Source organism: Tyto alba, unplaced genomic scaffold (assembly GCF_018691265.1).
Source record: "Tyto alba isolate M040663 unplaced genomic scaffold, T.alba_DEE_v4.0 Super-Scaffold_22, whole genome shotgun sequence".
NCBI lineage: Eukaryota > Metazoa > Chordata > Aves > Strigiformes > Tytonidae > Tyto > Tyto alba.
In genome coordinates, this window is record NW_024881296.1 from 29,460,732 (window position 1) to 29,478,102 (window position 17,371).

Below are 17,371 nucleotides of genomic sequence, written 5' to 3' on the forward strand. Positions count from 1 at the left end.
TAGGATGTAATTAACTTGTGAAACTGGAAATAGGGACAAGTATTTTTGCCTGTGAAGAGTAAAACGTTAACAGAAAGTAAAATTTGTGGAAAAATTGTCATGAGCCTTAAAAGTGATTTCCCTTGGTCTGTGACTTTTTTTAGTATCCAACGGTTGTGCCAGACTTCTCTTCAGAAGATAAGTTGTAATTATTAAGGGAAAAGTTTTCTCAGTTGATATTTTTGATTGATTCTGTTTTCTCTTTACTTTGAGTTTGGTATTTTTAAAGAAAATGTTAAAAAATTTCTGGAGCCATCTGTAAATGTATGAGGTTTTGGGGGACTGTTTTGTTGTAAGTTTTTTTTTTTTTTTTTGTCATTGGAAGTAGTATATTTTAAGTATCTATGCTAATGTAGGAAGTTTTGTCCCTTTAAAGTGCCTCTCTGCCTTCATCGTGTATGAAGGGAGATGCAGATGTCTAACTCAAATACTTATTGTTTGCATTTGATCAGATGAATCCTGTCCTATGTGCTGTACAGAACATGTGGTTGTGAGATGTAAAACAGTCAAAAATGCTGCGATCCGTCCTTGATAATCAGTAGTTCTGCAGGTGGATCTTTGCAAATGTATAACTGTATTCCTGTAATCCCATACCTTCTATTTTTTTAATTCTTGGCTATGTTTCTGTTACTCTATGATGCCTTTTTCTGAAGAGCTAAGTATTAAAAGTACAACTAGTAATGATTTAAATACACAGCACCATTTTCATGTTCTTACTGTGAAGAATCTATGGGTTCATGGAGTTGGAACTGTGAGTTCTGGGTGTTTGTTTCTTCACGACTAGTTACTGAAAGGCAGCCCTAGAGGTCTGCTTTTCCACCAAGCAGGGTTCTTTCAACTTTTTTTGTGCAGGCTAGATCAAGTGAAAGCTATGAAGTGTATAATTTCATGATTGTGTTTTTAATAGTTTATTTTATGTATCTGTGAAGCTTTTAAAGCAGTTTTAATGGTGTGTTGCATTTATGCTTTGTTTAAGGGGAGTGACAATGGATGTGGGTATGACCAAATTTGAGACAAAGACTAAAATAATTACCTTGATGGATGCTCCAGGCCACAAAGACTTCATTCCGAATATGATCACAGGAGCTGCACAGGTAGAGATAGTCTAAAAGTATTTTTTCCAATAGCATTATTACTTACATCTTTAATGAGTTTTCTTCTTCTTTTAAAATCTTAAGATTAGATAGAATCACTGGTGGTGCTAAGATATCTTTGAGGTTTTCATGAGTTATCTAAACTTAAAAAAATAATTTGTTTAAAGGCAGTTGTTTTTCTTTTTTTGTGACATTAGCTTTTTGGAGGTGAGTTTTATTAGGGAAGTAATTTAAATACTAAGTTATAGTTTGAGAAAACCAGAGTTGAGCTTCAAAAGCTATTAAAATGTGTCATATGTCTACTCAACAAGAAGTTCTGTGAAAATGGTCTTGTAAGTAAAGATTTTAAGTGGTTTTGAGCTTAGAGAAAAAAGATTTGGAGAGGTCAAACAAAAGGCATTCTTCTGTTTAAATGGTGTATTTTATATGGGATGAGAAAACATAACAGTTAACAAAGTGTGTAGAATGCATCTGTGTGGTCAGTAGGAGATTTGCAGAGACTACATGCCACTTGCTTGAGGAACAGTAGGGAAAGTCAGAAGTATTGAGCACTACCCATTGAGTTCTGTATGGCACGCACCATTCTCCTATAGGTTACTTATTTAATTTAGGAAAACAATGAATCGGAGAGGAGGAAGAATGAGAAAATGTGTGAGTTGTTTTTCACATAAAGGCACCCTTTTTTAAATAGTAGAATTGATTCTCCAAAGTAGTGGTGTAATCAATGATACATTTTTTTTTTTTTTTTTCTGAAACTAAGCCATCGTGTAGAGTTTTTTCCTTTGTGCATGCCATCACAGTCTGAAACATGAGTTTTATTTTAAGATGTCAGTAAGGATGGCTACTCTTAATATGATTTTAAAGAGAGAGCTATACTGTAGGAAGACTGGTTTGCCCCAAATTCTCCTCTAGCTCTGAAGCAGAGCCTGGGTAAGAATTCAGACCTTGTGACCCAGTGGCTAGGCTGCAGAATACTCAGGAGTTTGCAAATTACGGTGTAGAGCTTGTACACTCCTCTATATTCTGGAGTGTATCTTGTAGGAAGTTCAGGAGTTTTAAAATTAGAAATGGATCTTCTGTTTCAGAACAGTGGAAAATGTTGACTCAGCCATGCCATTTTCTTTACAACTTTAAATTGGTTTGTCTTTTTGGGGGTGTTGTGGTTTGAGTCTACTCAGCAGCTAAATGCCACACAGTCACTCACCTACCCTTCCCCCTACTTGGGAATGGGGAGGGAATTGGAGGGGCAAAGGGAGACTGGCAGGTTGAGATAAAAACAGTTTAAGAACAGTGACAGAATAATACACTGACAGCAGTATCAATGGGTAATGTACAATACAGCTGCTCACCACCCACTGACCGATAGCTGCCTGCTCCCAGCCAGCGATCCCCAACACAAAGGCCCCACAGCCACACCCCCGGAAGTGAGAGCCCCTCCCAGCCCTCTCCTGCCTTTATATAGTGAGCACAATGTCACATGACATGGGATATCAGCCAATCGGGGCCCAGCCCTCCAGCTGTGCTCCCCCCGCCCCCGCACACAGGTGAGGGCACTGGGCCCTGGGGAGCCCCTGGGGTCTCAGGGGGCTGCAGCTCCTCCCGCTGCCAGACCAACGGGAGCTCTAGGCCAGCCCCAACCAGGACAGGGGGAAAAGTAATGCAGGCAAAAATATTAAGAGAAGACTTGCAGATCCACCAGCAGTTGTGTCAGTTCAGCAGAAGATGGTACTGGCCAAGTTAAGACTTGGTATCTCTGTGTTCCCTCAGCTCTCAGGACGGTGAGAGGCTGGTCTGTTCTGAAGCCTGTTAAGGAATCACTGAAACTTTGCAAGCTTTTGTTGCCTATTAGAGTAGCAGGCTCAGTGCTGAAGCAATAGGCAGAAGAAAGCAAACGTAGAAATGGCTCTGATGCCTTTTTATCGTGGAGAATTCTGTTAGGAGGTGAATCCCCAACTGCTGTTATGCAAAATGCAAATCAGCCTTATCAGGGCCAGGATCTGGCCTTTGATACATATAGTTAATTCATCTAAGTCTGGAGGTACAGTTTTTATAATTTAGAAAATGAAGGTTATCCTTTTTCCGAGGGAGAAGTTTACCACAATGTACTTCTGAAGCTGAGAGCTGTGGGGAAATTCATCCCTCATCCTTTTCCCTTTCTCACGCTTGCACCATCTCTGTATGAGCTGTGGGGATTTTATGCCTAGGACAAGGCGAGGAGAGTTCAGAGCCAGGACAGGGTGCAGTTTCATTTCTGTTCCTTCTCCTGGCATCCTGAAGCATAAGCATGTAAGGAAAGGGAGAAAGTACCACTTTTCTTCTCTCTCTTACCATTATGTCCCATCTCATCAATCCTATGAAATTGTTTTACACCTGCCTCTTGACAGCAGTACATTTATTGTTCATGTCTGTTGCCATTGCTTGGTAACTGGCTGTTACTTAACAAAGCAGGAAAGATAGAAGAAATATTAGCAGCATTTAAGGCTAGCAGCAAAATCTGTGTTTTTTCCCTGTGCTTACGTGCTGACTTTTGTGCAGTGCTGTAGGCTGTGATACTTATTTGTGACAGAGTTTACCTAGGTGATAAAATAGGCTACTTCATCTTTTCCACCTTGTGATTTTGACACGTTGCAGTGTGTTGAGTGGAATTTGAAGCATCTGCATCCAACATGCAGTCGGCTGGTTGTCCCAGTTGTATAGTGATGCAATTTATCTGTAATTTTTGCAGCTTCTCACTGTGAATGTGTCCAGACTGGGGCAAGGAGAACTGGACATTGTGCTCAGACCTGTTCTTAAGCTTCTAGAGCATGGTCTGCTTTTCTTTAGTTGTCTGTGCAGCACATCCATAGTGGCTAGTTTGAAGAGGACAGGTTCCCAGAACCAAAGGTTGGCTTGTGCTTAACAGCAAATGGTGGTTTATGACATGAGATTGCATAATGCCATAATATCTCACCGAAGTGGGCATGACACAGCCAGGACTGAGCAGTTTCAATTACAATTGAAGCATATCAGGATTCCTCCCATGTAAAGTATATTTTGTGTGAAATGTTGCTGACTGACATGTTTACCCAGATTATCTCCACCTCTTAATGACTTCTGATTGTCTTTTTTTTTTTTTTTTTTTTTTTTTTTTTAAATCTAGGCTGATGTGGCTATTTTGGTTGTGGATGCTAGCAGAGGAGAGTTTGAAGCAGGGTTTGAGACAGGTGGACAAACTAGAGAACATGGATTATTAGTGCGCTCTCTTGGAGTGACACAGCTAGCTGTTGCAGTCAATAAAATGGACCAGGTACATGCTTAATTTTTTCATTTAACTGAAGAGCTTCCATCTAGGGTTGTAGACCCTAAGTTTAAGGATCACTATTGTGAAACTAACAATAGAGTGTTGTTTCTTTCTTTGATTCTCAGTTCTGTCTCTTGTGTTTAGACTTTACAATACTTTTTATTTATGGATGTAAAGGATAGTTTTGGTGCTATGATGAGTAGCAAGTACTCTTGTACTTGTGAAGATCTCACATAAGCAGTTAACCCAGTAGCATCTTCAAGGGCATCTTGGTGCTCATTCAGGTCAAGACCCCAAGACCTTTATTTCAACCTATAAGGTGTGTTAAATATTAGTAGGTGCGTTCTAGATCATTACAGTGTTGTATATATTCTTGCTGAATCTGAATTTTGTGTAAACTTAAAGGTGCTGTTCAAGGGCAAATCAAACTGAAGGCTAGCAAGTTAAGTGGTGTGTTGTTTACTGTCATTAATTGTTCATTTGTATGGTCTTATGTATTCAACTGAGTCCATCTGGAAATCTCATAAATACATTGGGTGCTGTGTGTGGAGAACACCTAGTGATACTACAGAGTTGATGACATATTCAACTCATGGTTAAAAATCTACAATTTTATTATCATAATCTGTTTTCCATTTTAGGTCAATTGGCAACAGGAAAGATTTCAGGAAATTACAAGTAAGCTCGGCCAATTTCTTAAACAAGCTGGCTTTAAGGTAATGTAAATTTCTGAGGTCTTTGCTTTGTTCAGGCATTTGGGTAGGATGAATTTCTCTTAAGGTTAGATTATTTTGTGGCCCTTTCCTGCCACTATTATGTGCATACAATGTAGCAGATCCTTTTTCTTACTGATAGGTTACACATTGAGCTCTGGATAATACTCTTTCTGTCCTCATTTTTGCTGAGGTCTGTTGAATCTTTGGGGCACTCGCCTCATTTGTAGTTTCTTGGGATTGTTGTCTACAAAGCAGAACAGACCAAGTATTGTCTATCTTACTGTTCAAGATTACATGAATGACAGTAGAGATTTTTATACCAGAGCAGGTGCCTGTGGATTATAAACTTATAAGAAGACTCTCCATTTGCTATGCTTGACTATTCTTCTCACGTTTCCTCAGTTCCAACTACTGTCCATTTGGACTGGCTGTGGCCTTCCTGAAATACATATGCATAACCCAGCAATTCAAATCGAGGTTTTGCCTGTCAGATGTGGAATTGCAGTTTGTTACCTGATCTAAGTTTCTAGTTGCTATTGTCATGTTTAAATATCTCCAACTATTGGTTGGAGCACTATGATCAGGCAAGAGGTAAACAGAAAGGAAATGGATCCACCGAGTAATCTGTCTTCTCCAGGGGAAATACAAATGTGCCAACTGTTCTTTCATAGCTTAGATGAATAATAGTGGAAAAAAAAAACACCCCGCACTTTTTGCTTCTGCTAGAAGATCCTGTCATTAATATATGCTTAATTTCTGTTTGTTTTCTTAATTAGGAATCAGATGTGGCTTATATCCCAACGAGTGGCCTCGGTGGTGACAATCTGGTCACAAGGGGTCAGTCAGGTGACCTCACACAGTGGTATAAAGGGAAGTGTTTGTTAGAGCAAATCGGTGAGTGCAATTTTCTTCATTTAAAAACTTCTATATCTTAGTCCTGTGTATGTCAAAACTTTTATTTTGGGGGAAATGTGGGACAAAGTCCCACAATGCAATATGTTTAACTTATCTTTAAGTGAGAAGTTGAGATAGTTACGGAACACAGAAATTATAAAAGGTCTTATCAATTTATTTGCAGATTCTTTCAAGCCGCCGCAGAGATCAGTGGACAAACCATTTAGGTTGTGTGTTGCCGATGTTTTTAAAGGTTGGTTGTTTTTATGATGTTTTCATCATCATTTCACTGATATTTAACACAAGTGTTGAAAAGTTATGTAAAAATAAGATTAGGAGCTTGATATGTATCACAGTGGTCTTGAACAAGAATAGTAAAGTTTTCAAGCTTTGTTCTTTGTTGAATTTTAGATAGTACTGCAGGAGGAGAAACACACTGGAAAAGAAATTGTGGATAAGATCTGCATGACCAGCTCATTGCCTATGTAATGAGTTCCTGGTTCTGTGGGACAGAATTTGACAGTTTCTTTTCCCAAACTGGTTATTGTTGCCTAAATGAATGCTTCTCAAACTCCTTACAAGTGTGACTTTGGGCTCTTTTACCTTCTACTCCTAGATTTTAAAAAAGTTTGACTTGTTCCTTTCATTGTTATAGCTATAAATAATAAAACCCTTAATTTTTGTATAAAAATTTGGGGGATAAGGTGGAAGAGAAGGATGATGGTGGCGAGACTGTTATAACCAGCTGAGGATTTAATGAATGGCAGCTAGCTGTTCCCTAGCACTAATAGAGATATGGAAAGCAAGTAACTATAACCAGTTCTTATTACCATTATCTGGAGAAAATAGACTGTCTTGAGCCCTTAAGGTTTTCATGGTAAACTTGATACTTTTCTCAGTTAAATGCATTTATGTTTATAGGTAATTCTGAAGAAATAAGGTTTGTAACACTCATCCCATTTGAAACGTTCTGTAGGTCCCTTGAGAAATGTTGCAAACTAAACGACAGCATGATTTGAAATGTTGTGTATATTTGTAATCAAATACTATTATTGAAATTCGTATTTTAAAATAAATTTTACGTTATAGCGTGATTATAGAGGAAGTATAAACCAGATCAAAATACAGATTGTAATTGGAAAAATCAGTTTTGTGCAATTTTCCTGTGGGTCTCTGAGAAAACACTAGATGTTGTGCATGCCCTGGGTTAACTGACTTAAGGTACTCAAGCCATAATGTTAAATATTGAAACCTTCCATGAGAATTTACCCTAGTGTCTTACCACTAATTTCATCATCTAGAACGTCACTGTACTTTATTTTACTTTTTCTAATTTTGTGAGCTGTGGGAAAGTGTGTTAGGATTATTGACTGAAATCTTTCAAAATATTATCACAACTTCTTTGTTGCAATAATGATTTCTGCATTAAGTGTCACAAAATGAGCAATTTTGACTAAATCTGTTCTGTTAAAAAGTCTGACATTTTGCTAAAGTATGCAAAAAAATATGATGGCTTTGGAAGGGACTCAATTTACATATATAGGGTTTATCATTAAATGTGGCCTTTTAGGTGTTTTTTAGGCTATTTTTTCCCTTACCTTGTGATCTCAAGCTTAATTAACTTGGATGCCACCAGAGGAAGTAGCTGCAGGTACAAGTATGTGAAGCAATAGTTGTTCTCAGCTCTGTTCCAGTGCCTGTGCATTGTCAGGAGGAGCTGTCCATAGAAGTGCGTAAAAAGTGAGAGTGCTGAGTGTATTCATACGTAGTTTGGAAAACCCCTTTCTTCATTAAGGTTACCCACACGCATGATTCATCTATCTCAGCCTGATTTTAGCTGTTGTCTTCCATAGCCTTCCTATTCTCTCCAGGCAAACTATCTCCTGATCCAAGAGGTCCCTGTAAATTCCTTTACCGCTGCATGAGTCTCCACTTATTATAATGCTGTCTAGGATATGACTTGAGTTTAGAAAAGCCTTGTCCAGCAGCCAAACCCTGAGGATAAAGAACATGTCCTGGCAGAACCTGAGTATCACGACAGACAAAGATCAGGCCTTTTTTTATGCTGTGATTCTGTTCCCCTGCTATCCATTTTGTACTTGCATTGATTTCATGGGGAGCTGAAGGAACTTAACACTTTTCAGGAAGCAATCAGCATGGGAGAGAGGACAAAGCTTCAAACGCCGCACTGGTTTACCAAGCCATAGCTAGTGGTGACATGAAGAAAAAAAGGGAAATGGTTTTTGGTTGTGCTTGGGAGTGGTTGGGAACCTGGAACCAGTTCACGTTTCTGGTTGCCTGCAAGTGCTCACAGAGCCAGCTTCAGGTTCTGTGTACTGTATTGAGGTGTTACTTGTACTGTGGCTTGGGGATGCTTTTTCTAGCAAGTATCTGCTTCTCCAGTTTTCTGTTCTTTTGACATCTGATGTCATCTGTTAATTGACTGCATTCATCTCATTTGCTGGAATGAATAGAGGAAAATTAGCTTGCAGGCATACTGGTAATATTTCTCCAGCTTGAGAGATGAAAGCATTCATCAATAATGGTGATGAACGCAAAAGAGCAAGTTAGTAGTATGTCACCTCAAGATTTGAATTCGACTTTGCTCTTTTGAATTCAGCTTTAAATTAAGCTTTTAATCTAATGTGACACACAAAACACTAAGGTGCTTGTTTATCACTGAATTCTAATGTTCTGCAAAAGGTGTATTTGTTGTTTGTGTGGATATTGAAAATGTCATTGTAGAATCACTTCAGAGGGTTCTTTTTAAACACAGCTGCAAACACATGCAGAGGAGATCAGGCATTTCTTAAGGAGTATGTGCATGATGTGCATGTGTAGGACATCTTTTGAAAATAACTGACATATCATTCAAATAATGACCAGACTATAAGGGCATTGAAGAAGAAAAACTGCAGATCTTTTATTCAGAAATACTTAAGTCATCCACAACTATAATAGCTCCTCATATTAAATAGGACTGAATCAATGTTTGACTTCCCAAGAGTAAAAGTAATATGCAGACAGAGCATGTAGGATTCTGACTCTTAGGCAGTAAGTGACATAGGAATTTTCACCTGTATGTATGAGAGCTTTTGAGAGGTCTGTAGTATGATTTTTTTTTTAATCTGTAATTGTAGCAAGAAAGTGCTGAATTAAATAAAAGTGCTAGAAATTAAGGAGCTTAATCTAATATTGAAAAACTAAACAATATTTCTTCATGTACCTCCATTTGTTTAAAGAAGGATATTTCTCTTTTAGTTCTAAAAAACATAAGATCTAGAGGTTTTGAATTCAGTGTTTCATTTTCATAATGATGCACAGCTGGCTGACTTACAGGTACTGAACACTACTGGGGGAAAAAAAAAAACCTGTCTTCATTATATTAAAAACTTATCTACACATTGCTGAAGGGCTAACTTGTAATGGGAAATTGACCTTATTGTTAAGTTTTTTGGAAATTATTACTGTGTTTATTGCAGACCAAGGATCGGGATTTTGTGTGACTGGTAAAATAGAAGCAGGCTATATTCAAGTTGGAGACCGACTTCTGGCAATGCCTCCCCATGAAACTTGCACTGCAAAAGGTACAGCCTTCAGAAGCGTGTTTACTTTCAGATCAATACTGGGCTAGAAGCAGTTACTGAAATGGTAACAGACTGTCAAACTGATACTAACTGTCAAACATAAAATGTGAAAGCATAAAACGAATTTCTTTAGATGTGACTGTGTCTGTATAAATATGTCTATGAAGAGTATGTGAAATCTTGCATGATTTTTTTTTTTTTTTTTTTACTATATCAGATACTCCAAATGTTACAGCCTTATGACTTGATACATGCTTTATGAAGAACCTGTAAAATTATCTGAGTTCTGGCAATGTCTATAAAAATACGCAGTACAGGACTCATTAATATTCAGTTTTGCTGTGGAGTGTTACTGCTGTTTGGAAGTGTGGGGATGTTGAACAACCTTTAGAAATTGATCTTATGAATTAGATGTAAAAAAGCTTGAGAATTAAGTCTCTGCTGTTTGATGTTCATGAGATTTGTCACAGATCTTTTCATAATATACAAACTTTCAGGATATAATTTTCCTGAGCAACTACAAAATAGAAGAAAATTGGATTTAAATTTTGATACATTTGATTTCTGGAAACAGGAATTGCTATGTCAAGACATTAAAAGTTTAGCTGTTTCGTGATTAAGGTTGCTGTCTTCATACTGCAGACTTGTTTTTGTTTCATGTGCAAACAGAAAGATAACATTATTTTCCTACTTTGACCAATGAATAAAAAATTAAGCCCTCAAAATAAGTGAATAGGTATCTAACTATTTAGCTTGAATTCATCAATGGGCTGGTCTGTCTGTCCTGTTCTGTTCCAGAACCAACTCGTTCAGTGCTGGTTTGGGAAGCTCTTCAGTGTGCCTGTTTATATGGTTGTATGTATGTTGTTTGTGTGCACAGGAATGTTACAATAACATGAATGAATATGGGTATCAGACCACTGTAGTCATTCCTCTGTTTTGGGTGTGGAGGAAGTAGCATGGGAAATGATGTATTTTGTCTGAGTGTCCCCAGCAGTACAATTCTATGATTTTTCTTTTGTACTGCCTCTCATATGGCTGAAATGCAGGTGAATGTTGGGGGTATTGGTTCATTGAGCATGTGTTATTTACATTTATTTTAAAGAAGAGATAGTCTAACATATACAAAATTTACCAGAGGTAGTGTGCACATTAGGATTCCAGTTTTTAATTTCAAGAGGCTGTTTCCCTTATTCTGTGAGAATGACATGTATATGTGAAATAATTATCAACACTGCTTGAGAAACAGTACTTGACATGCTTGTAGTTGAATGATGCTTTCTGGCATGTTTTTGACAAGTGGTTTTGGGAGCAGATTTTCAAATCCGTAAATACAATCTGTAGCGAAATAGAACTAGATCCTATAAATGTATGCAGTATTTATAAAAATTGGATTTTTTTTCGTTGCTTCTTCGTATCTACCAGAAACCTCAGAATTTTAAGTCAAGAACAATTAGTTTTGTCCTCACCCACCAGCCAGATTATCTTTTAAAGCGATTAAAATCAGAATAAAATTACTTCTGAAGGCGCTTTCTAATCAGAATAAAATTACTTCTGAAGACGCTTTCTAATAGATGCGATGTTGTGAACGAAAGGCATCGGTTATGCTTTTTTATGAAAGAGTCAGCAAACCCACTTAAGGTAAATGAAAGTTGACATAGTACCATTGAAGTATATGAAAGATGCGGTCTAGGGTGTGCGTGTGCCTCAAAGGATGGGTGGGGCGGATATGGAGATATTAGTACTACGGCGTTTTCAGGACTGCGTCATCTGCGCAGTGGTGACAAGTGCCAGGTTCCCTCCTCTGGCTTAAATAAAGCCATGTTATTGTGCAGGGTGGGGTGAGAGAGTAGTGAGTCCTCACCAGGAGGGGAAAAAAAAGCTTCCTCAGTCTTCTCAGTTGAAAAGCTTTTACTCTCAACCCATTCATACTGAAAATTGATGAGTAATGGTTGATGAAGCACAAATGGCCCAAACAGAGCTGTTTGTTTGTAGCTCAGAACCTAGGTACTTCACTGTGAGGTTCTGTTCTTACTCATTTCCAGGAATCACACTGCACGATGAACCAGTTGATTGGGCTGCAGCGGGAGATCACGTTAGTCTCACTTTGACCGGCATGGATATCATCAAAATCAAGTGAGCAAAACTGGGTTTCAGTCTAAGTAACGGTTTGTTTTTAATGAAAAGCTTTATAACTAATACACTTAACAATCAGCAGTTTACTTGAAGAATGATGTGGCTACCAGGATATTTAAAACCAAAGTGATGCATATCACCTGGCTTGCATGTACAAACGTTGGAAACATCTGCCACATGTACAACGGCAACCTCAGAATACTGTTAGCTTTCATACTTTGCCCTAGTGCTGACACTGGTAACCTACAAAGCCTTTTCCTTAAGACTTGTCTTTTGACATTTTAATTGCTGAATTAAGTGAATCCTTATTTCTAAAGAAAACAAAATACTTTTGAAGAGCTTATTGAATCATAAATCATTCTAATAAAACACATCCAAACAACTGCTGTTGTGTACCAATAAGTAAATCTGGACAAGTGGAATTGATGGAAAATGTTTATTCAACACATTTAGGTGCTTTTAGCATTTGTTTTGGTAAATATTTTGCTGACCCTTTTTGGGGGGGGGTCGGATATGTTCAGTGAGACACAGTAAATCTCTTAGTGTCTATATCAGCCTATAGGTTTCATGCTAAGCATTAGCCTCAGGTTTTTAGGGAAGTGTCAGTTGTTCAGTCTAGAAAATTTGAACCATATTTTGTTCGGCTTTTTTACATTCCAGTTGGACTTCAGACAGCAAATTTTCAAGCTACTGTTTGAAAAACTCCTTGCAAATTTATGCTCTGCTTTTAAGGGAAAAGTACAGGCTTTTCTGTATTACCATTTCATAATGGGGTGCGATTCTCTGTGCTAAATGGTGTGGTGATGGAGGGGAAAGACTTGTTCTACTTGTTGAATGACAGCTTGAGTCAATTTGTTACCTTGATGTTATTAATCTTTTGGAGATGTGTTAGGTTTGTCAAGAAAAGGTACGAAGTTTTAAGTCCTCTTGATATTGGTGAAGTTAGATTACATCTGGTGTATACATTTAATCATGCTGTTTGTTCTCTGCAGTCATATTTTTCAGGGTGGGGTTAATTTTCCTTTCATTTTAGATGGCTAAAACTAGCCAGTGTGAAAAAGCTGTGTCTAGTCTACCATGTTGACTTGTTATGAGCAGCAGCTTTCTTATGACTCTGTGTAGAATTTCTTTTAAATGAATGCTGCTGAGAGCTTAAGTTTGGGAGTCCTGATCATGATGTTCCTTTATCCACAAAATAGTTGAGTTACAGGCGGCAGCACTGCAATTCTGAGCAACCTGCAGTAGTTTATGCTATTGATCTGGAACAATTAATCTCTGAATGAAAGTCTTAATTCTTCAAAGTACCTACGCACAGGAAACAGTGACATTTTTAGAAACTGATTAGCAATGGACGTAATTGTTCACTGAACTAGACAGACCTCTTCATGCATACCCACAAAATACTGTAGACGTTGTCTAGGAATTAATTTTGTTACAGGCTTTAATACGGTGTTCCTGACCTTTTTTTTTTTTATTCTTCCCTGCTTCCCCCTCCCCCCGGTTATATTAAAGTGGTGTTGTCTTTGCTTTGCATGTCTTAAATACTTATCTTTTTCCTGTGCAGTGATTAACATTTGTATGTGAAGATACATATCAGTTTATTTTGTTCTCCTCTCTTGTAGTGTTGGTTGTGTATTTTGTGATCCCAAGGAACCCATTAAAGTTTGCACTCGTTTCAGAGCTCGGGTTCTCATCTTCAATATTGAGGTTCCAATCACTAAAGGATTTCCTGTAAGTCTCTGTGAAGGTTTCTGTGTTCATTAAAGGTTGCTCTGGTCTTTTCCTCTCCCTGTTTGACTCCCTGAATAGGAGGTGCGTTTAGCATCCAGAAATGGTTCTGCCTCTCTGGAGAAAACCAATTCTTCTGTAATTTGAAGAGGATGTAAGAGGCTATTGTGTCTGCTTATGCATATTCTTACTGGCTCTTAATACATAGCAGACATTTCAGAGAACATGAGTTCCACCAGAGTCAGGCTAGGCTGTCCTTTAGAAAGCTCATGCCTTGTAGGAGTTTAATGGTGCACTTAGTTGTAAGATACCTTTTAAATTAAATAAAATATCCGTTCATGCTACAGAATTGCACTGAAATGGCGAAAGCAAAACATTTAAAAATGAAAAATTTATTTATGATAAACTAATACATGACCTTTGTGTCATAGCTCTAGTGATCACAAAGTTTAGGAACTAGGAACAATTACTGAATATGAGGCTTAGTCTTGTGAGACAAGTTTTGTAAGTATTTGTTTTAAAAAAATCAGTCTTAAAAGAAGTTGATGTTTTCAAGTATTACTGCCTAGGATTTCTGATTATTGTAATGTTTAATAACTTAAAAAACATATTTTTAGGTGCTCTTACACTATCAAACCGTAAGTGAACCTGCTACTATTAAAAGACTGTTGAGTGTCCTGCACAAAAGCACTGGTGAAGTGACAAAGAAAAAACCTAAGTAAGTTTTTTAAATAGTTAATAATTACTCAAGAATTGGGTTGACTTTTGATTAATATACAGTATATCAAGCAGGTTCTATTTTGAAGCAATAATGTGTTTCTTAGAATATGCTTTCATTGTTTTAGTTGGTTGCATGTTTAGATTTCAGAGTGCTTTACAAAGTAGAAAACCTCCTGCACACTTGATAAATATGGATTTTACTGACAAGTAAAATGACTTGGCTAAGGTCACTTGCAGAATTGGGAGTGAATCCTAGATCACCAGCCCGGCACTTAAAGGATTATTTTATTTTTTTAATGTTTTCTCTTTTCTTCCTGTAGTAGCATGAGATCCTTGATATAATTCTGGAGATGGATTATTGTTTAAAATAAACTTGACGAGACAGTGGGTCAAAGAAAAAAAGATCTATGGAGTCTTTCCATACAAATTAAACTATGGGAACATCCCTCTAGTTATTTAAAGCTGTCTTTGGGTAGAAATGCTGTTTGGAACATACAACGTTATCAGGATGATCCTTTTCCAGAAATGGCATGGCTGAAACTATTGCTGAAAGAAATATCATGACTACACAGCAATGATTTGGCACTTCAGTCATTGTGTTTGAAATTAGACTTGATATCTGCTAGACATGAAAGAACAGGTATTAAGAAGATAACCAACTTCAAAACAATTTGTTAAATGTGGCAGATCCTCCTTCTCTAGAAGTTCTTAAAGAAAACTCAGATGCCTTTTCTAAAACATACTCCAGGCAAGTTTCCAGTCTGGTGGCTTGGGCTATACTTGAAATCAAGCTTGATCGTTATAATTTTGGCTTTTTAAGTTGATTTTTTCCATTTATTCACTGTTCTCTTTTTCATTTGTGCATGCATATATTTATAATAGAATTGTCTGCTTATTTACTGGCAGGTTCTTGACTAAAGGACAGAATGCTCTAATAGAACTGCAAACTCAAAGACCTGTTGCTCTAGAGTTGTATAAAGATTTTAAAGAGCTTGGGAGGTTTATGTTACGCTACAGTGGTTCCACTATTGCTGCAGGAGTTGTCACAGAGGTATGGCATTTTTGTAATGGACTTTCTATACTGCAAAGGAACAGTGTTAACTTTCATATAGCATTTAGTTTTTATGGTTACCTGTTTTACACCCTCTGGTCTAAAATGTGAATTTCTTCTGCTGAAAAAGAGGAGACTGTGCTTCAGCAAGATGTGAGGAAAACTTGCCACGGTTCTGCTCAATTTATTAGGAATAAAAATTACTCTATAATTTGAATGTTGTGCATTTTTGCCCCCCTCTCTCGAGTTAAAAAATAATTCTTCACTATTTTAACATTCATGAGTCTTTCTGAAATTGAATTGCCAGTATCAGTATACTGGAAGTAGTAAATAAGTGTTGGATATTTCTACTGTGGCTAGTTTGGGTCCCAGATTTTCTTCTGTTAGCATTAAAGGCAATTGTACATCTGATTCTTATTGGTGCCTATTCTCTGATTCTGTGTAACTGAGAGGAAGGAAAGGCTGTGGGGCTAAATATAAATGTTTTGCCTTCTATTAGGAGCAAAAAAATATTAATGTTTCTCTTTAATTTTAAAAAATCTTGCTATGATTTTTGGATTAGAATTTAAATTCTAATTCTAAGCCTGAGAGAGAGCAATTTAGTCACATTAACCAGGTTCTGGTACTGAGACTTAAAGCTGTGTCAATGTCAAAGCTTGGAACTAGAGTGTGAGAATTTCTGGCTTCTCCCTGTATGCATAGGAGCGATGTGATCAGTCTGTCAGACTCTGGGCCTTACGGAACTTTAATGCTCTTAACAATCTGTCTGGTCTTAAGTAGGATCCAGAATTAGGGCTTTAATCTTGCACCCATTTTTCATTAAATTTTACTTGAAGTGAGTGGGGTCCTATGTAGATCTGTGATGCCCAATGTTTGTAGAACTGAGGACTAAATAACTTTGTTATTTGGGAATTACTATTTTAGTACTTGTGATCTTGTTCCAGAGAATTTCAGAGGAAAAGGAATTCTTTTTTTCTGCAGCTAACTAGATCATGTTGAAAAAAGCTGTGATCATTTTACATTTAGTAGTTCATCTTTCACCATAGTTTTTTTTCTTCCATTTGCTTATATTTTTAGATTAAAGAATGACAGTGGTGCCAGAACTTCTACCATTCAACCAAAATGCAGTCAGATATCCACACTTCTGTTTGAGTCCAGTTGCTTCAGTTGAAGGAACAAGTGCAATTAATTGGGGAGATGATGATGATGACAAAAGTTAATTGTGTGAGACGTTTGGGCAGTCCTTCATCAGTCTCTTCCACTGCAGAACAAGATGCCAACTGACGAGGAACTGCTGATGTTGCACTTCTTGGTCTCAAGAATCTCCTGTGTTTCTCCATGTGGAATTTAGCCTTTAGAGAGCTTGATGGAAAAATCTTAGAAAGTGGAATTTGAGAAAAAGATGATGAATCATCATGAAACAAACTTCTTCCAGACATAAAATTGTTTACATATTTTCTTTGATTTGCTTTTTTGCTGCACATTAATTCAGTAAAATAACTTTATTGGTTTAATATATTTTTAGGTTTGAGTTGAATGCTTATTCAGGGAAAAAAAGTGCTATTAATTTTTTTTTTTCAAGAAAATGGCATGTAGTATTATCCTGGGATTGTTTTCCCTGTCCCAAAATTTATTTAAAAAAAAGAAGTTTTCTTTTGCTGTGTAGTGGAAGCTGTGCCAATATTGGCTTATTTTATTTTCTAAACTGTTAAGAATAATAAAATAACATTGTCTGAGCATAAATTTTGTCTCCTTCATCTTTTATTATTTAAACACTTCTAAATCGTGTTAAATCATTCTTTACTTTTCCTAACTTAGAAGTTTCAGAGTAAATTTACAAGTTAAAATGCGAAACTGGCATGTGACTTATCTTTCTGTGGAAATAATTTCAGTTTTTCTCATGTTACTCAGTGTAGCTACTGTGCATACACATCTCTTTCATCCAGACTTAGTGCTCTTCTGAACAAAAGCTGGCAGTTTAATCATGGGATGTATTCTAAAGCCAGATTGTTGTGCCTACTCAAGCCTGTAACTAACTCCTTTCTGCTTTTCAATAATAGAGCAGGCAAAACTCCCAACTCAAATGAGGGTCCTTCTGCCACCTCCAGCGTAAGGTCAGGACAGCC

General features: G+C 37.2%; 1 protein-coding gene across 1 annotated transcript in view; it reads left to right on the forward strand.

The window, feature by feature from the left end:
* The window catches only part of HBS1L (HBS1 like translational GTPase), a 60,725-nt gene extending 43,737 nt beyond the window's left edge, over positions 1–16,988 (forward strand). The window contains exons 8-18 of the mRNA XM_042795782.1: positions 1,016–1,133; positions 4,273–4,419; positions 5,055–5,129; positions 5,906–6,023; positions 6,208–6,276; positions 9,506–9,610; positions 11,656–11,746; positions 13,369–13,477; positions 14,092–14,192; positions 15,101–15,245; positions 16,323–16,988. Of these exons, the coding sequence (XP_042651716.1) occupies positions 1,016–1,133; positions 4,273–4,419; positions 5,055–5,129; positions 5,906–6,023; positions 6,208–6,276; positions 9,506–9,610; positions 11,656–11,746; positions 13,369–13,477; positions 14,092–14,192; positions 15,101–15,245; positions 16,323–16,334 (1,090 nt within the window). The 3' untranslated portion in view covers positions 16,335–16,988. The remainder of the gene's footprint in view (positions 1–1,015; positions 1,134–4,272; positions 4,420–5,054; positions 5,130–5,905; positions 6,024–6,207; positions 6,277–9,505; positions 9,611–11,655; positions 11,747–13,368; positions 13,478–14,091; positions 14,193–15,100; positions 15,246–16,322) is intronic.
* The last annotated feature ends 383 nt before the right edge of the window (positions 16,989–17,371 follow it).